This window comes from Drosophila virilis, chromosome 5 (genome assembly GCF_030788295.1).
Source record: "Drosophila virilis strain 15010-1051.87 chromosome 5, Dvir_AGI_RSII-ME, whole genome shotgun sequence".
NCBI lineage: Eukaryota > Metazoa > Arthropoda > Insecta > Diptera > Drosophilidae > Drosophila > Drosophila virilis.
This window is the reverse complement of record NC_091547.1, coordinates 20379277-20399655: the sequence shown is the minus strand read 5'-3', so window position 1 is coordinate 20399655 and position 20379 is coordinate 20379277. Positions and strand designations below refer to the sequence as shown.

The 20379-nt window shown below is 39.8% G+C and overlaps 2 protein-coding genes across 3 annotated transcripts in view; one reads left to right on the top strand and one right to left on the bottom strand.

Moving 5' to 3' along the window:
• Positions 1-1901: 1901 nt before the first annotated feature.
• LOC6625987 (uncharacterized) overlaps positions 1902-20379 on the bottom strand; it is a 53941-nt gene continuing 35463 nt past the window's right edge. For both annotated transcript variants that reach the window (XM_032437250.2, XM_032437251.2), the window contains exons 4-9: positions 17600-17833; positions 16583-16845; positions 11387-11522; positions 10553-11230; positions 6852-7329; positions 1902-2864 (exon numbers count right to left, since the gene is read on the bottom strand). In XM_032437250.2, the coding sequence (XP_032293141.1) occupies positions 2129-2864; positions 6852-7329; positions 10553-11230; positions 11387-11522; positions 16583-16845; positions 17600-17833 (2525 nt within the window). In that variant the 3' untranslated portion in view covers positions 1902-2128. The remainder of the gene's footprint in view (positions 2865-6851; positions 7330-10552; positions 11231-11386; positions 11523-16582; positions 16846-17599; positions 17834-20379) is intronic.
• On the top strand, positions 3584-4510 carry LOC26530727 (programmed cell death protein 6). Its single transcript, XM_015174752.3, has 2 exons — positions 3584-3757; positions 3815-4510. The coding sequence occupies exon 2, from the start codon at positions 3824-3826 to the stop codon at positions 4355-4357; it is 534 nt and encodes a 177-aa protein (XP_015030238.1). The 5' UTR covers positions 3584-3757; positions 3815-3823; the 3' UTR covers positions 4358-4510.

Genomic DNA, 20379 nt, shown 5'->3' with positions numbered 1-20379 from the left:
ATGTCGAGGGGCGATTCTTCTTCTGGATGGCTGATTTTTATGCGTCTGCCCGGCTGGAAGGGCAAGACGTGCGTAAATTCTTAAGCTGGAAGCATTAAAAGCAATAAAGACACAAACAACATAAACAAGTTGAACAGAGAGCTAAGCGTTGCGACAAGCCGGAGGCTATTGAAAAAGGAACATGAAGAAGAGGATGCACAAAAAAAGAAGCTGGGGAGCAAAATTACAAATTCAATTTGATGTCATATCAATTGATTTTGCGATACATCTTGTTGCCTTTGTCGCCAGCGTCGCTGACAAGTTGCAAACACAACGCTAACATTTTGGCTTCGGTTGGCAATGTGCAGAGTAGGGGCATTCCCTATCTTTTTTTTATATATTATTTTTATTTATTTTTCTCTGCGCCTGGCATTTGATTTTGATGACGCGTGGCACTTTTGAAATTTATGCGCTACTCTAAACATACTTTGTATGCGCTCAAAGCCACGGCAAACATGATGAACGGTCCAAGTAGCTACCGCAGAGTTTGTGTTGAATGGCCGAGTGTGTGTATGTGTGTGTGTGTGTGTGTGTGTGTGCCTCGTTGTATGCGACGCATGAAATTTGAAGCTTTTAGCTGATTCGCTCTGTCAGTAGAGGATAAGCGCAGGTATTTTGAGCACGCACCGAAAAAAAGGGAGAAACAGGCATAAAAAGGTAAGTTCTTAGAATAAATTAAGACAAATATGAAACCCTCCACACAGACTAATATGTACTTAAAAGTATTTTAATATGATTCCCAAAGCCTGAGGCTTTCACAATTTGATACATTTGAAATAGGTAACGAATTTAATATTAATCACAAACATGGATATAAAATCTCAAAAGCATTTACTTGGAAAACATAGTTAAGAAGTTCATAAAAAAAAGGCTTGAAAAGTTCTTCTACTGCGAGTCCCAAACATCGTGTGCTTTACTTGAGAATATAAAAAATAATTCAGGTAAAATTCTAGAAGGCGAGGAATTTCTTAAGAGTATAAACATTATTGCATGTATAATATATAAATTCATCAAAAAAAAGCTTAAATAATGAAAAAGAAAAGTAAGTAAAGAAAATAAAGTAGAAAACTCTGAAACTAATTTTACAGAATTAATTTTTTTTTTAATTATATTAAGTATAATATTAATGTAAAACCCAAACTAGATATATATTGGATTATTAATATTAGCAACATATACTATAATATATATATGAAATTTAATTTAATTTTTTTAACTCAAATTATTACAGTGAAAACTTATAATTTAATAAACTTTATTTTTGAATTGCCTCCAAAGCGACTAAAAAAATGTATTGATTATTTTAAAAATTACCTTGGTATTTGACATTTACATGGAACAATTCTAGCGAACTTTGTTCACCCGTATCCTTCAAGTGCTCTAATTCAGCATTTGGTAGCTGCTGGCGACATCCACACAAGTGTCGCAGTGTCCAGTCTGTCAGTTGCTACGCATTTTGCTGTCAACGTCTGTTAAACAGCATATTTCACTGCCAATTGGTCAGGGCACGCAGCGTGGGGCTCGACGAGACGCCAAAAGCGGCCCATAAATATGCTACACGAATATGTCATAAACTATTAGCAGCCACGTCCTTTCATATGGCAGCTAACAAACAATCTGCACACATACACACATCCGGTTGCCGCATGCCACACAGCTCGACATTCATTGGCTTAAACTTAGAAAGCGGCAAAGGGGAGTTGTGTCCTGGGACCGGGCAGGATATCAGCACGCCGTACACGTACACAAACATCTATCATATTTCCCAAAAAAAATTACTGATTATCATAATAATGATGTGGAGCTTGTTAAGAGCTGTTGCTGCTGCATTCAAAATGTTTACTAAATTTGCAAAAATTCATTTTATTTACACATTTTTGTTGTTGTTTTGTTTAAGAGTAGAGCAGACAACAGACTTACGAGTTGCATGTACATGTGGATGTCTGTTTAGAGACCATATATATTATACACTTGATTAAGCATGCATTACAATATTACGATTACATTTAGCACTAACAACTATATGTCTAATAGGAGCGTGTCCTGGTCACACATAAATATACACAACATGAGAGATGGGGCTGTGGGATCAATCGCTGGTTAGCTTCAGTCGGACCGCAATCCGTTTGCATTTCCACATCAGCTGCGTCTCGAGTATACTAAAGGACATAGCCACCAGGACGAGACCGAGCAGCAGATAAGCACAGCACGCGTACAGCTGCAGTTCGGGTCCATTGAAGCTCCGTGCGGGCACAAAGTCACCATAGCCAATCGTGGAGAGCGTGACAAAGCAAAAGTAGGCGCCATCCACCAGTGACCAGTTCTCCCACAGCGCAAAGATAACGGTGCCCACGCATATGTAGCACATTAGTATGAAGAGCACCAGGCTGATGGGCACCTGTCGCTGCGACTCCTCGTCGTCATCGTCATCATCATCATCATCATCGTCTTCCTCATCATCTGCCATCTGATGCTGCACACACTCAAGGGAGCCATTGGGCCGGCTGGACTTTAGCTTCTTCAGCACAAATTGCTCGCTGCCATGCTGCATGTACTCCTCGTCATCGGAGGTCTCCGTGTTGGCGGTGGCATCGTACAGCGCTGTCGCATGCTTCTGACAGCGACGCGTCAACAGCAGCGTCTTCCGATTCAGCGGCTGCAGCGTATGCCGATTGAAGCTAGCAGCTGTGGCATTTAGCAGACCGCGCGCCTGTTGCCCGGTGCCGGACTTCTCCGCCAGCGGCAGCTCATGAGGCAGACCCAATGCGCCACAGCCGGAGCTCGCTATCAGCGGCACACGCGACGGGGTGCCATGCGGGCAATTGCTATGGAATATAAGTGATGAAAAGACAGACGTAAGTAGAGGGAAACGTTTAACAAATATTTACGCAGCGTTTGGCCATAAAACGGCATCAATTAAATATATCTATAAGCAGGCAAAAGCCACACAACAAACAGCCAAAGGCCATCAAAAAAGTAATGCCCAAGCACGTCTGCCAGGCGGTCACTGGCCAATCAATAAACCATAAAAACAAACAGTTAGCGCGACATACGTGGCGTATGTGCTATGTTATATTGCGTATACGCCGAGCTGGCCAAGCGATTTAGCTACGAGACAGCTTTAAGCGAGATTTAATAGTATTGAACAACACTAGATTATAAATAGGCAGGCTTTCTTGTAGGCGTGCCTGTTAGCTGTTGCGGACCATGGCCCCCGGGCCTAAGGGTAAGTCAACAATTATATATTTTGATCAGCAATCATATTGCCCTTATGGTGATGACGTGTACATTGAACCTGCACCTTATTTTTCACTTGCTTTAATGTCGGGAGAGTAAGTGAATTCATAAATATACAGCGTATTTTCTTTTGTATTTTTTTCCAGTTGCTCTTCGACTTGCATTCACATAATATTGATTTTATGTAATGCAACTTTCATGTCGCAAATTGGGCGTACAACTTAACTTTATGTCTGCATAAACAAATTCAACGTTAAGATAGAATTGGAATTTTATAAGTCTCATCAAAGTTGGCTAAGAAACTTTAGTTTCACAAAGCAGCAGTCCGAACTATTCGATAAATTGTGTACCCGCATTTGCAAAAGTGAACCCTAGATATGTGACAAACATTTTGCCAGTCAGCTGACAGCCTTTAAATTATCCAAGCAGTGCAACAGAGCTTTATCTGATTCATTTTAACGACCTTTTATTGGAATCGAAAGTATAAATTCCAAGATCCTTTATATAACAGCAACAATTTAATATTTTATATTTCAAGATCTTTAAAATGAACCAGCCAAGTGACATGCCTGATGACAAATTTTTGTGGGATGTATTTCAACGTGTTGACAAGGACAAGAGCGGCTTTATTTCCGCTGATGAGCTGCAGATGGCGCTTTCGAATGGCACTTGGTCTGCCTTCAACCCGGAAACGGTCAGGCTGATTATTGGCATGTTCGACCGCGAGAATCGTGGCACAGTTTCCTTTCAGGACTTTGGAGCATTGTGGAAATACGTAACCGATTGGCAAAATTGTTTCCGTTCGTTTGACACCGACGACTCCGGCTTTATTGATAGGCTGGAGCTAAAAAACGCACTCACAACCTTTGGATTTCGGCTAACGGATCAACTGATTGAAATCTTACTTCATAAGTTTGATCGGTTTGGTCGGGGAAATATTCTGTTTGACGATTTCATACAATGCTGTATTGTGCTATACACACTAACAGCAGCCTTCAGGGAATACGATACAGACATGAAAGGCGTCATAACCATAGACTATGAACAGTTCCTACGAATGGTATTCGCACTTAAGATATAATAATGCGATGTGTATTTAGAAATGTTAAATTATTCAGACACCCTAAAAGCATGATGGGTATAAAATTTTCAATTCATAAGCAGTAGTCAACACTTTGTTTATATCAGACTTCATTATCATATGAGAGAATATGAATATAAAGAATTATAATTATTTTGCCTCATAAAATAGCTCAAATTCCAAATGGACTCGGCTTAAAGTCGACACAGCTGAATATATACATATATATAATTAAATCGTAGCCACAACAGTAATGTAGTTTATTAAGACTTCCACCATAACCTAACAAGAGAAAGGTCCACAGTACAAGTCCAGTAGGAATTTTTATATTTGCCACTCAAATTGAAAAAGTAATTGCTTTTCCGGGCGCGTATTTTTTCGGTATTTAATTCTTAAATTCAAAGTATATAATTTTCTTGTTTGTCAATATTTTCTTAGCCCGTAAACCATTTCGAAAGTGTTGCAAAAGCAGCTTATATAAAATATCTCTTCTCGCCTTCTCTGGAAATGTCACATTTCCGACTAGATGAACCTCAAAAGAAAACTCATTAAAAAATAAATACAAAATGATGCTTCAAATCATGGGGTAAGCGAAGCGCAACCACTTATATGGAATATAGGCCTATTTGAGCATTATAAAAGCTACGACGCTCATGCTAATGCATATTGCTGCCGGCCAGTGGAAGAGTCCACTTGAGTTGCACTCGACAGTGGCTCACAAGTGTGCTTGGTCAAATCAATTTGCGGTGCGTTTATTGAACTTGTCTGCGCCAATGACCAGCAGGCAGGCAGCCAGCCGGGTCCAGCTGCGCCCTGCCTGGCAGGATGTCAGCCACTTTGACTTGCACTTAACGTGCGATTGGCCGGCAGCTTGGCAAACTGAAGGCAACAGCACACTTGAGAGCCAGCTCAGAGGCTGGGTGCAAAGAGCCTGCTCCAGCCAAGGCCTTTGGTTGGCAGTCAACTGTTTTGATTTAGGACGCACGTCGGCCAAGTCGAGAAGTGGTTTAGGCTTAAAGCAGCTCAAATTTTCTGTAAATTAAAGCAAGCGCCAAGAAGAAATCATGACAGAAGCGGAACAAGCGCTGGAGCTGTGGCCGTACAATTCGCATGAAATTAATTGACCTGATTCAGTTTGCAGCTCGGCTTACAATTAATTACGCGCACTCACACCCGCACACACACCCTCACACATACACTCCGGGATTGTGCTGCTGAAACTGAAGAAGCTTCGCTGTGCGCGCTGCCCGCCGTCAGAGGGCGCAAGCAGCGCGTGCACAGGTTCACTGTCAAAATTAATTACCCGCTGCTGGATTTTATTAAATAAATGCGCAAAATGTATGAAAAACCCAAAAATATATCTGCGACGGCTGCTGCCGCCTGAAAGTGGCAAATTCAGACAGCGTGCCACTTGCCACAGACGTGCCCACAAATGTTTGGGTGGATGCGGGGCTGGCAGCGAGCCGGCAACCAAGTGGTCGCAGCAGCAATATGCAAGCAAACATTCTGAAGTGTTGATTTAAAGTGTTGCCAACGTAGAGCTGAAAGTTTGCTTATGCAATGAAATTAACAGTTTGGTATCATATGCAACTGTTGAATTATGCCTCGGCACTGGATTAAAATTCCTTGCATCAGCAATAGCAAAAAGGCAAACATCAAATAAGTAAAACTCAGCCTGAAGTATGTGAAATCAAAAACAACTTTTAAATGCCTTTGACTTTGTGTGCATTACATAAATTGTTAAATCTGTGCTACAGCCAATTACGATTAGAGAGATGCGCAAAGTTTTTCTAATATTTAATTAAGTTTAATATTTGAAATTTTAATATACTATTTTTGTGTCTTTGCGCAATAGAAAATCTTTGCTAATTGGGATATGTTAAATAATTTTAATTAGTTTTCAAAAAGAGACAACATGAATTTTTGGATTTTATTGCATTTTTGACAAGTTTGGCAATGCCAGAAACTTTTTTGTCTAAGCTTCCAAACTTTTTATATCTTGCACTATGAAAGGGAAAATTTCATAAAAATAAAATTTGAGTACCCTTTGGGTATTGTTTATTATTAAATAACTAAAAAATTAATACGCATGACAAAAAGAAGCAATTTTCAAAATATACCCAAAACTTTGATCTTACAAATTTATAAGGCATCATTTTAGGTAATTCTCAAGCGTTTTTGAGGTAATTGAATTATTTTAAAATTATAGTTGAGCAATTATGGAAAACTTTCCTAATAATCCGCCCAACAAATTGCTAACCCAAACTCGTACATTATGTGCGTTTCATTGTGGTTGCCTGGCCGAGTGCATAACAATGTGGGAAATGTTTCCACGACTGAACCCATTAGGGTCTACCGCCAACATCAATTGACCAACTGAAGCGGCGCAGTTGAACAAGACCAACAACACGCACCAAGCCCACATTTTCAAAGCCAGCTCGCTGCTTGAAGTTCACACGCACACACGCAGACACAAGCACACACAGACACATACCTGGAACGTTCACGCTCCTGTTCGTCCTCGTCCTCCATGATATCCACATTGCCACTTGAGCTCAGCAGCGCCGACAACGTGGCTGCTGGAGTTGTTGTTGTTGTTGCTGCTGCTGGTGATGTTATTGCTGCTGCTGTTGTTGCACCGACGCCAGCGCCACATACACCGGCGGCTATAAAACTGTTATCGGCCATTGTTGCTGCTGTTGTTGCCGTTGCCTTAATGCCGGCTGACAGTTGCGGACTGCTTGTTGCTGCCGTGTAGGTTAACAATGCAGGCATCCCTGTTCCTGTTGCAGTGCCTGTTGCTGCTGCCGCTGTGGTTGTTGCTGCTGCTGCTGCTGCTGCAGATAGTGCATGCGGCAATAAATCATGCCTGCAGGATAAATCACTCGAGCCCGTTGCCGTTGCGCCCACAGTCAGCAGCGTATTGATTTCTGGCGCCAGCGGCTGCGTCACAAATTTGGCCCGACGCACAGCTGCAGCAGGGCGAAAAAAGAAAACATAACACAAGAGTTGGCAACGTGTTGATTTAATAATACTTTTTAAATAAATTTAAATCTGCACTTTTCCTACTACAAAACCCAATAACAAAGCAGTCAACGAACTGTAGAGTAGAGACCAAAAAAAATAAAAAATAATGTAAAAATGAAGAAAACAAAATGTTTTGCTGGCGACGCAACTTCCGGCAACTGAATTTGTTGGCCCTACATAGGCATGACTGTAAAAATATATTTATATATAATCATGTTGCACTTAGTTAGTGAAATTATTTGTTTCTGCGTTTGCAAAAGTTTAGCGTGCAGCAGCGCAACATAATATGTGGCGCTTGGTTTTAAATTCGCTAGCAAAAGTTTGGCAATGCCTTGCATGGGGCAACGTAATAGCTGGCCAGTACTGTATTTAGGGTTGCCAGGTATTTTCGTAACCAACAAAAGAAAAAACAAGAAAGAGCTTCTAGTCGGAAGCTCCCGACTAGGGGATACCCTGAACCCTCTTCTTCCAACATCAAATGCATATATATATATTCTATTTTGGAAGCTATATGTCAAGTTTGGTGACTCTAGCTCTTATTATTTACCAAAATTTCCCAAAAAACAGGATATCGATATCGATTTTTATCGATTACTTGGAAACGGAGTAAGTTATCGATTATCGGAAACAAACTCGATCTGCGCGGGCACTAGGAGCACCTACATCTAATTTCAAGTCTCTAGCTTTAATAGGCTCTGAGATCCTTGCGTTCATACATACGGACGAACGGACGGACGGACGGACAGACAGACGAACATGGCTAGATCGACTCGGCTATTGATGCTGATCAAGAATATATATACTTTATGGGGTCAGAGATGCTTCCTTCTGCCTATTACGTACATTTGGATTTCGCACAAATACAATATACCCTTATACCCATTTTTAATAGGTTCAAGGTATTAAAATTCACTATATAAAACATCTTTTTATGCTGTTTATTTGCGAAAAGCGTTGTCAGGTTTTATGTTGATAAATATTTTAAAAGAACTGTTAAAAATGTTCCTACTGCTATTTAGTTGCGATAAAAAATTATTCTTTTGCTTACATTTTCATTGCCTTCAATCAGAAACTAGACATGTATATTAAATTTTGCAGCTCTCATCATTGGGAATTCAATAAGTTGATTTTAACTTATTTAGTAGACCAAAAGTCATATCATATCTGTATGAATAAATGGACCACTTTGCCCAACTTTAGTTGCGCAATTTGCAGTTCCGAAACGTAAATTTTTCATATCTCATATCAACTGGCAAAAAGGGAGTAAAAAGCCGAAAGGAAGCAACTGTAATGGCATCTTTCACTTAGACCCAGCGCAGCTGCTGACAGAGCTCGCGTGGAACGCGTTGGGCTGTGGCCAGCACAGGACATGGCCAATTTGAAAATATTTACTTAAACTTGGATGGCACACACACGAACACAGACATGTACACACACACGCACGCAAACATTCATTAGAGTGTTGAATGCATTTTGTACATGGCTGGGTGCAATGTAGCCGACAGTTTGCTGCAACTTTTTCTGGAGCGCTAATGGCGTGGTCAACCACTGGGTTACAGGAACTGAGTGTTCAGGCCGAGAGAGCTTGCCGGCAGGACAACGACCACCCTTTGAATGACCGAGTCCTTTGTGCTACATGGAAACAGCTGAAATAATTAGGGTGAATATTGAAATTGGAATCGATGCAGCTATATTGACATATACATTTTGACTGCAATTTGTAGCCAGCACTCATAATGGAAGGCAGGACATGGCGAGGACTCGCCGCTTGTGTAAATCTGTCACGTGCTCTCAACGTAAAGTAAAATAAGTTTAATGAGTTTTGCATGCAGCTGACACGCAGCAATCAGGAGGATAGCGGGCGTGCAGGGGTGATTGTCTGCCTGTGCACAGGCCGCTGACGTCTTGTGTCGAAATGGCATGTGGCAAGTGCCAAGTGGCAAGTGGCAAGTGCCAAGTCATCATTATCGTCAATAAAAACTGTCGCACATGTCTCGCCTTGGCTCGAGAGTGCATGTTGTCCTTGTTGTCCTTGTCATGTCCTTGCCGCGACAACGACAATGACGACGTCGGCGGCGGCAAGCGGCAGCAGTTGAAAACTTTTAATGCGCCGTCCCCTCTATAAAAGTACAGGCCAAAGTCGCTTAGTATGCCGGCTTAACTCTGTCACTTTAACATGCTGCTCTCTCATCTCTGCTCATTATGTTGTTGCTCTCAATAATGATGATTGTCATGATAATACTGCTGACAGCAATGCCAGCAAATTGTTACATAATTGTACGCCCAAATGAGCAGACACATACAGAGACAATGCTGCGTATGATTGATGAATATCGGTATCATTTGTGGCCTGCCCTCGCCTGAGGTCTGACACCCAGCTTTGTGGTCTACCATTGTATATGCTGAGCTGATGTTTTATTAATAGATGTGCATCTATATAAAGGTTTAGTTAAATTTAATTTGATTCCAGAAAATATTGTGCTGCTGTTTTGTATGCAATTGAAATTAATATTCATAAATTTCCGGCGAGCTCGGATATTATTTTTGTGTATCAAAATTTTAGCAAAAAAAAACTCTTTTGGGAGGTAAGGATAACGTGTTAATTATATATACATAATAATATTTCATGTATCAATGAAATTGGTCAAGTTAGGTAGTCTTTAAAATGTTTAAATTTTTGCTTGGAATATTTAGGAAAAGTTTCGTATAGTTGAGGATTTATTCACTATTTGAAACAAGAAAGAACCCTAAAGATATTTTTATTTATTTATCAAAAAAACAAATATATATATAAAAATGGATCGATTGGAAAAATGGATGGATTAATGGATGGAAAAAAATTATTTTTAAACTTGATTAAGTTAATAAATAATTGCCGTGAAACAAAAAATAAAGCAGGTGGAATCAATTCATTAAAATAAATCTTGCCAGATATACATGCAAAGCATTAGACTTTGAAATCCGGCTAAGAATTTCCAAACGGCTGAAGCATAATTTTGTTAAAGACACTTGTCTTTCTGGTATACTGTTAAGATACTGTTAGGAGAGCTGTTGCAACTGGTGCTGCGCTGCTAATCACGGCAATTAGCCAACTTTTAAACAGCTCCAACAAATCTTAATTACTTGTGGATAAGTTTCGGTTTCTCTCTCAACATTTCTGATACTCACGATACATATTGGCTGTCTGATAGGCAGGTGGCGGCGGCAATGTGATGGCTTCCAGTGTGCTGGTTGTTGTCGCCAGGTCGACGCCGTGTCCCGTGGCATTTGCTGCCGGCGCTGTGTCCAGTGTGCTGAGCAGTCGATGCTGTTGCTTGGCAGCGGATTGCAAGTGTATCGTGTGATACTTGACCAATGGCTGCGGACAGTGGCTTGGGCTGCCCGTTGCAGAAGCAAATGGAAAGTAAATTGTGGCCGTGGCCGGGGCATAGCAATTTGGTGGGCCAGCGGCAGCAAGGGGCATATTGGGTGCGGCACTGAAACGCAGCATGCTGCTTGGCACGGCAACAAAATTCGTTGGCTGTTGTTGCTGTTGTCGCGGCAAAGTTGCTGTCGATAATTGCTGCTGCTGCTGCTGCTGCTGCTGTGTTGCGTGTGTTGCTGATGCGTTTATGTAAAGCTGATGCTGCTGCAGCTGTTGTTGTTGCTGTTGTTGCTGATGCTGTGGCAACGGTGCATATTTCAGCAACGCGTTGCCAGCCGTTGTTGTTGTCATTAGCATGACATCTGGCTGCTGCTGCTGCTGCTGTTGCTGGTAAAACTGCTGCTGCTGCTGATGTTGCTGTTGCTGCTGTTGCTGCTGATTCAACTTGCTTGGCATTGCATTGCGCAACAATTGACTGGCATCTGCTGACCACAGGACAATGGAGAGTGCAGCCGAAAAGGGATATGCGAAACTTGATTAACGATTTGCCAATTGTTATGCTGACAATTCAATTTATAACTACTTCCACCCACGTCTATCCACACCCTGCCCAAAAGAGCATGTCTTTTGTTACCCACCTTCGCCTTGTTCCAGCGACAACTTGCGTTTCATTGTTGTCGTTCCTGCTGCTGCGGTCCTCTGGCCATATTCATAGCGCTCGTTCAGGCTCGTTTCGCTGTTGGCCCCATCGTACTTACAGCCCTTACAGTTGGCCTGCAATTAAACCGGATAATTTTATTAATGCCGCACAGCTGTAATATTCAACTGAAGATATAAATAACAGTTACTTCAGTTAATTATAAGATTTAACGCTGAGCCGGGTCGCACAAATATGAAAGCTTTATTTATTTATACATATTGAATAAGTAACTTGTATTCCATTATACTGGGGCTTCGCTTATATTGGTATTTTGTTTTCTTTAATTTCCTTCTCAGAATAATGGCATTTTTACGTCGATAAGTCGACAACGCTTTTCGATTAATTATGAAATGCATATCCTAATGACGATCGCTGTTCAATACTTTTCAGCGCCAACTATCTAAGCTGTGTCCTAGAAGATGACATCCCTGTAAAAGCATTAGCTTGTAAATATTTAACAATACATTTTGATTGGCAGCCTTGCGTGTTACAATGAAATTAAGTTTGACAATTGGTTTGACAGGCACATAATAGGACAGTTATAGTTGGAGCTGTCAACATTTATGAAAAAATTACTCCTTTTGACAGGTTTCTTCATAACATTGTCTACGTCTTAACATCCTTTTTAATGTCCAATCTCAACTTCAATTTTAAATTAAAAATAAAGAACAACCCTTATATTACCTTTTGCTGATATAATGCCCACAACTACGCTCAGCTAATTTCCAATTTGGCAAAGGCATTCAAACATCCTTTAAGACCGCAACACAATTAACTTTAACAAGTTGTTTGCACCTTTCTTTGCTTACATTTGACAATCGTTGAGCGTTGCTATAAAATGTCAATAAAAGTGCAATTTACACATTCGGCAAGCTGGCAACTCGTACGGTGCGTCTAAATTGATGTCCTTGTTCTAATCCTTGTTGTGGTTCAAGCACCACGTTGCGTGTTACCAATCGAAGCGTTGTCATGTTGCTATCGTGTTAGTTGCGGTTCTGTGGCATCATGATGAGACGCAGGGGCAACCACACACACTCGCAATCGCACACAAACACACACACACACACACACGCACTCGCACACACACATACATAACTCAAATGATATGCCACTGTGACTTTGCGGCTGGCCCAAAAAACCATTCACACTGTGCGTCATGATAATTGCAAAAGGCAACAGCAAAGCCAAAGGATAACGACCAGGCCAAAGGGCGAAATGCCAACGGTCAACATGCTGATAATAATTCAACCGATGAACGCATATGCCCCAATGTGAACCGCAGGGCTTATCAATTGCCAGTCCCAAAGCAAGGCCTTCGGGTTTGGCCAAAGAGGAAAGGGCCATGTCTGTAACAGCATCAGCATCAAAAATAGCAGAAGCAGCTGTGATTTGCTTAGATTGAATTAAGCCCTAATGAGTCGTTAAATGCAAAAAGGATTTCATTTCCTTTTGATTTTACCAATTCGATTCAGCCAAGCAAAACATTCGAGACTGTATGCAAATAACGTCTCGAGGCGGCAAATGCAAAAAACTTGTTGAACAATTTTCAAGCACACTCAGGCACCACCCCACGCCCCAAACCTAACAAAAGTAAGATGTTAGAGTCGTAAAGTGCATAACGAGTGAGTTTTTGCCACGTGCCAACAATGCGTTATGCAGCACTAAAAGGGATGAAAAATTGCACGGCTGAAAATTCGCTAAGGGTTCAAAGTGTTAAAGAGAGTGTAAAATGCATTGATTTTGTAAACAAACTTAAGGCACACTCAAATAATTGTTGGGCTAATTGGCTTTTATGAGCTTTAAATATGTTTTCATTGAACGGTTGAAAATCTGCTAAGCGCAAAAACTTAAATGAACTTTAAAGCTGATTAAACGCTAAGCTTTATTTAAGCTACGTTAAAATAGTTGTTTTGACAGCGTGATTTACTAAGCTTTAAAGAGTTCCCCTAAACGACTTTAATTAAATACTTGCCATAAATTAAAGAAAGCTTTAATTAGCACAGAATTTCACTACTAATTTTCTACTGTGCAATTTTCGAGCTCTAAAGCTGTTCGGCGGCTTCACTTTTACGAACTTTAAAGCTCTTTAAAAGCCAATCTTATGTTATATTTTAATGTTTAATTTAAAGGTTTCAAGCTAAAAGGTTTTTGACTTTTTGTCACTTAATTAAAATCACTTGCCTCTACCATAATACTACGATTTTTTTGCTGCAACAACCTCTCAGTTTTTCTCTTCTTATTGCATTACACATATATAACTTCAGAAATTTCCCCAATATGCTCCCCCTTTTCAACGTAACACAAACAAACAGTTAGCCGCACTTTTCCATAGCGGGCCATAAAAAAATCAATTACATTTCGCATTGTGCAACGGCAAATGAGAAGTTATTGCCCGCTTTTAGCCTGGCCAGCGTAATTTGCCCAGCCATTTTGGACAACTTTTCGCTAGAGCATTTTTAAAGTGGTCGCAAACTCATTTAATTTACTTAACTCGGGCACTTTATATGGCCTTCAGCGACCCAAGTCAAATTGCAACTGGCTTCAAAGTTGGGACCACGCTTAAATTGTCAGCCTGACATGAATTTCAACTTTGTCGCGTTGACAGCCGACCAAAGTTCCCATTCATTAAATCAACGTCCTGTTGGGTAATAATAGTGCGCTTTTTCGCAGAGCTCCATTAAGCAAATTTGTGCAAAAGTAAATGTTAATGTTTATGTTAATGAATTTCCGAACGAAAGCTAAATTGAAATGTACTTTTTTTTAATGCCAGACAAACTGCTGCTCAATCACATAAAACCGTAATTCAGTTATTCGTCCTCGCATGTGGTCAGATATATTGTCGTTATTTTCCGTGTAAATTTCATTTTTATTTTTTCGTTTTGCTTAAATTGCCAATTAAACAGAAATTTTTGCAACCATAAATAAACAAATGTGGAGAAATGAGTGACATAACAAAAAATGAATATGTATTGCCTGATGATAAATCAACTTTTCAAATGTCCACAAGAACTGAACGTTTTAAGGTAGTTGCATTTAATTGATGCACTAGTAAATACCCTAAGTTTCAGTGTAATTCTTATAGCTGCTGTTATTTCAATAAAATGTATAATAGAAGACGAAGAATAATGAAAATAATAACATATAATAATAGAAATAATCATAATATTAAATTAATGTTATTGTTAAAAATAATAATAACAATAATATTAATAATAATAATAAGAAGAAGAAGAAGAAGAAGAAGATGAAGTAGAAGAGTTGCTTGACCTTCTTGCTAAAGAGGAAGAGTACCCGTAGAAGGAAATTCTGACCTGAATAAATGCTAACTTCGAAATTAAATGGAAAAATAAATGTATTTAATATAAATAAATATATACAATATATGCTAAGAGCGGCTACGACACATCGTTTGGAAAGTCAAACATCTATGAATAATGTCACCATTCGATGGCATTTGTACGACTTCTTACTTTTCGACTAAAAGATATTTACATGTGATAAAAGTGATATGTATCTGCAACAAGTGTGATTCGTGTTTTTAAAAAGCAACTCAAGGCACAATAAAAAGTTTCTAAGTAAGAAGACACAAACAATATTCTAACAAAATTGATAAACTTCCGCTCTAAGCGCCTGCCGCTTGCCTTTAATTTTGGGGCACAGCGTATATCATAAGTAGAAGAAGTACACTCAAATAAAACGGAATTCATAGCCCGGGCTTTAATACAAATGTCAGTGAGGCTCGTAGATGGTAAACAAATGACTTACAAAACTTGTGCACGAATGCACAAAACATGCAAACAGCGGGCCAAAAGGCCTGGCCCTGAGCTTAGCGGAGTCCACAAATTATATATGTATATGGCGTGCGGAGCGAACGCGACAGCCAACTTTTTTTTCTCCTCTGTTATCACAGCAAATAAAAAAGCAACGTAGCCTGATTTGCCAGGACACAACAGCACACACGCACACACACACACAAAAAGGGGAGCGCCAGCAATCTGGACAGTTAGCAATCTGTGGCACGATCCCAAAAAGTTCGTTTTGCGTTTTTTGCTCAAATCAATTACAAACTTTCAGTTTGCTGTTAAAAAAACCCCAAAAAAAAAACCTAACAACCCGAAATGGGTTTCAAAACTTAAAAGGTTTCTGTTGTCTTAATTAAAAATCCGTTTGCCCTATCAAAATACGAAACAATTGCGAAGTGCAAAATTCGAAGGCTTTCTTAGAAAGCAAAATAACAAAACTAAATCAAAGCAAAATTTGCTGGCATTGCAAGCCGCAAGCCAGAGTCCGAGTGCTGTGGAACAAAGGTGGCTAGTGTTCAATTTTTTTCTTTTGTTCCGGAAAATCTTTTCATTATCATGCAGCCAGATATTGGAAACACAATAAGCCAATTATTCAGATAAAGGCAAGTTGCTTTTAATAGCAATATAGCCGCACTCAGCCAAAAACAATTTTCATAATATTATAAAGCTGCTTTTTGAGCAGAAATAAAATAGAACGAGTAGCTTGTAAATTTTCATCAAGTAAATAAATTCCAGTCGAACATTTTTAACATAATCTTCGCAACTTTTATAACAAACAACAAAAAGAGAAACCAAACAGTTCGCATAGTTCGACTGAAAGTAACTCCCTCACATTTAAACAACTGGCTGTGAAAAAAAAATAAAAGAATAACTTTAATATTTCACGTAGAAACACAGCAGCCAAAAAAAAAAACGGTTTAAGCCCAGAAATGCGAGCAGCCAGTGAAAGTTTTTTTGGCCAACAATAGACACAGCGCCAGCGCCAGAGCCACTTTCCAACAGTGGCCAGTGTTGGTTAGTGGCCGAAACTGTGGCCATGAGCAGGCTATGCAACAATGCCGAAAGTTTTGCTTTGAGGTGCGGGGCGACTGGGGGGCCAAATGTACAGCAAATACTTTGGCCAAGACTTCCAGAACAGCAAACACATTTTACACGCTCAGTTATTGCAGCTGTGTGAGAACTTTGACAGCCCTGGCCATCGAATTAAATCCATAAAAAAGCCAACACGAATAAGTTGCAGTAAATGTAACTTGAGCATGTAACTGCGCAGCAGTAGCCAGCTGTTGCATTAGCAGCTGAATAATATCAATCATACGCCCTGTTTGACTTACCCCTTTGCCAGCTGGATGACGTCGCTTTGTCAGAGTGCCCGTCGCCGCCGTTGTCAGGCCAATTGTCGACTTCTTTTCTCCGCTGGCAGATGTATGGCTGCGTTGCAGCTGGCAACAGAGCCGCATATAGGTGCACTGCAGCGCCTCGGCGAGCAGGGCTCCCAGGCTGGACAAACACATCAGCATCAATGGGACACCGATGAGTGCATAGAATATTGTTGCCAGTTTCCCAGCCGCCGTGCGTGGCGTCAAGCTGCCGTGGCCTGTGCGACAAGACAAAGGACTTGAGTTAATATTAGGTTTTGTTATAAAGTTATAATGTTACGTATGAGACTAAGTCACAAGCAAATGGCAGATTTAAAAAATAAATAAATAACAATAATATGCAAAGAACTAGAAATAAAAAAGTCCTCATCTCGCCATATAACCAATCATTTTTACAGCTTGTAAGCAATTTTTATTGTTTGTATTTATTAATTTTTCAATTTTTTAGTCTTTTTCTTTTTTGTAAATTAAAGCCTTATCCACTATATCTAACACTTAAATTATAATTTTCTATTATTTATTGGCCACTTTCTTAGGCAAACTAATCCTTTTCTTCTGTCTCTCTCCCTTAGCCAAGCTCTGTATTCGATTCACTTAGTTAAACAATAACACTTAAGCTGCTCTTAATTTGTTGGAGTATTTATACCCCCACCCAAGCACCCTCTAACCATTCAACCGAGCAGCACTTCATAATATATAGCTCAGTTTGCACAGAGACTACAGACAACAGGCTTTAACCATATGCAAATATTTTGGCAAAGCCCATCGGGCGTATACATAATATGCATGCTGGCTTGTCTTCGGCTGTTGCCATTGATGCTGCTGCTGCTGATGTTGGGCCCAGAGCAATGTAAATATTTGCAGTTATTACAGGCCAATGTTATAAATTTAAATGCCCCGCAGTACATTGTAAATATTAGAAACAGTGTCTCATAACAAGCAGCGACTACAAATGAAGCTGCTTCTACTTACCAATTGTCGTTATCACAGTCACCGAGTAGAGCAAAGCCTCGCTAAATGTCCAGCTCTGCGTGTCGCCAGCATCGTAGCCGAAATGCCCCACAGCGCTGGCACTGGCACCTGGTCCAGCTACTGCGACCGCACCGCCACCAGGACGCGTGGCGGCCACAATGGAGCCCTCGAAGCGACGCAGCTGCTCGTGCACCAGCATTGTCCAATTGCGCTCATACAGCACGTTGAGTTTCTCTGCAATTAAACGCAACAATTAGGCCAACATCATTTAGTTAGGGTCAAGATGCAGTAAAACCTGGCCAATTACCAGTTGAACTTAAAATAAAAAAATAAAAAAATGGAAAAGAAGGTTTAACCATTATAATTATGCAATTTTGCTTAAAGTGCAATGATAACCTTTGTGCTCCTTTGCCAAGTGTCGCACTTGTCGCTAGGCAGCACAAAGCCATCCCCTTGACCCTCACCGCCCCTACCTGACATAACCCACATTGATTTTACTTGGCTTGCTGGAGAAAATGTCTTGAGGCGCTGCTCGCATTTGATTTTGCCTCTACAGCGAATTGCAGAGGTAGCTGCCACAGCTTGTTAACAACAACAGCAACAACGCCACATGCCAACGCCCACTTGACGCCATTTGGCCTTGGCTATGCCCACCACATCCATGCCCCCGGGTGTGCAATTTACCAACCCCAAACCCACGCCCACGCCCACGCCCACGCGCGCCATCGCCACTGCATCCATTTCAGCTGAAATGAAACACTCAATAGTCTGGGCCGTTGTATTGGATCCTTGGCAGAGATGTAAATACCAAAGCAAATGTGCTTCGTGTTTAAGTCGTTGTATTCGTATACTATAGGTACATCTATTCACTCTATACTCATTTTAATAGCAAATGAATGCGAAAGTGCTCTCAGCATTTGGCTTCTTACTCGCACAAAGTCGGGAAGCACTTTACGTGACTATTTGTGTAATATAAAACTTGTTACCCAGCCTTCCTTCACGTTTCCGAACGGAAGCCACAGGAATTTGTTAGCCTTCAACATTATTTAAATTCGCTTAACTTCTACAAAATAGCTAGCAAGCTAATTTGAGTGCCTGCCAAATATTTCGACTCAATTAGGTTTAATTGAAATATTCTAAATGACAGCGATTTAAAAAAAAATATATAACTCAATGCGAAAAGCGGAAAACGGATGCAGGAAAATCGGGTGAGTTGTGAACATATTGAGAATGGCCAAAAAAATAAAAAGCGTAGTTATCGAAGACTTGATATTAGATTTGAAGTACGTTTTCAACTTTATAAAGCGAGTTAAATTCTGCTTTTAAAAAAAATATATTTTTATTTATGTTAATCAAATTAATATATTCATTTATAATAGAAGTAATGGGCATGCCTTGTCCTCAAGCATGAAATTCATTTTAGTTCTGACAAAGTAATCGGTGTGGAAAATGATTTTCTAGGCGCTTAAATGAATATTTATCCGATTACATAATGAGCATCTAATACCTTTTGGGAACTAACTTAAGCTCATCATTACAATTATTAATTAAACAAATTTTACAGTGCTAAGGGCTTACCTACGACAGCTATGAGACTCAACAAAGGATTTTAAGGAATTTTTCAAATGAATTGACTAGCTAATTGCAAACTTTACCCAAGCAACGAGATGCTCAGCATCATTAAATGCATAGTATATGTATATTAATCATACGCCAGGTGCGCAACTCGAAAAATGGAAAAGTGCGCGTTAAATTAATTAGTTTATTTATGATGTGAAATTTTCATTAAATCAACACAAGCACACGCCACCGCATACGCTTGGGCGGAGGGAGGAAGAGAAAGGAAGCGCAAATAGAGCACTGTATGCAAATACGACACTTTTTCCGGCATAATTAAATAACCGGATTTTTTCACGTTTTCAAACATTGACATTTAAAAAAAAGGTGGAAAGTGAGTCGATAAAAATTAGTCAAAAAATGCTATGTTATATAAATAGTTAATGAGAATTTATTTATTGTTATGTTCAAAGCTTTATTTAACATATCTTATCTTAGCGGCACTCTGTTAGATTAATATGTATTTTAAATAACATAGCAGGCAAAAATAATTTTAAGTCTAATTGCTCTCAATTATTTAAAGATTTTGTTGCTCAATTTAAGAGCGCTGCTTAACATATGTTAAGTTAACAGGCTAGCAGCTTGAGACCTAAAACTTCAAAAATCAACTTTTTATTTTGCTATTCATATATTCTTTAGAAAACAGCAGGTCTCTTTAGCATACGTTAAGTTAATTGCCCTTATGAGAATTATAATTTCGGTAACCTAACACCCATTTACCCCTTCAGTTCATTCCAATGTGTCTCTACACTCACAATTTGCCCCACCGTGCAGAGGTGTTGCAATGCGATGCTTTCGCATTCGTAAAAATAGAAGAAGAAAAAACTAAATGCTTTTTCACCTTAATAGAGATTGCCGCGTAAATTGACTGACAGCGGTAGCTGCAATTTAGGTGACAAAGTAATTAATTTAAAATAAATCCCAGAAAATAACTAACTTTAGTTGGAGAGCACACGCAACCATGCCAAAAAAATATGCAAGGGTCGGCGTAAAACTTGCGGAATTGTTTTCTTTTGGCTGGCCAAATATTTGGCTATGCAAATATTTTGTTATTATTCAATATGGTGCTTTTCTGTGCTGTGTGAGAATTAATGCCAATTAAAATATTGATATTTGTTTAGCATTAATTGCCATTAGCACAGACCTTTAAAGTACTTGTAACT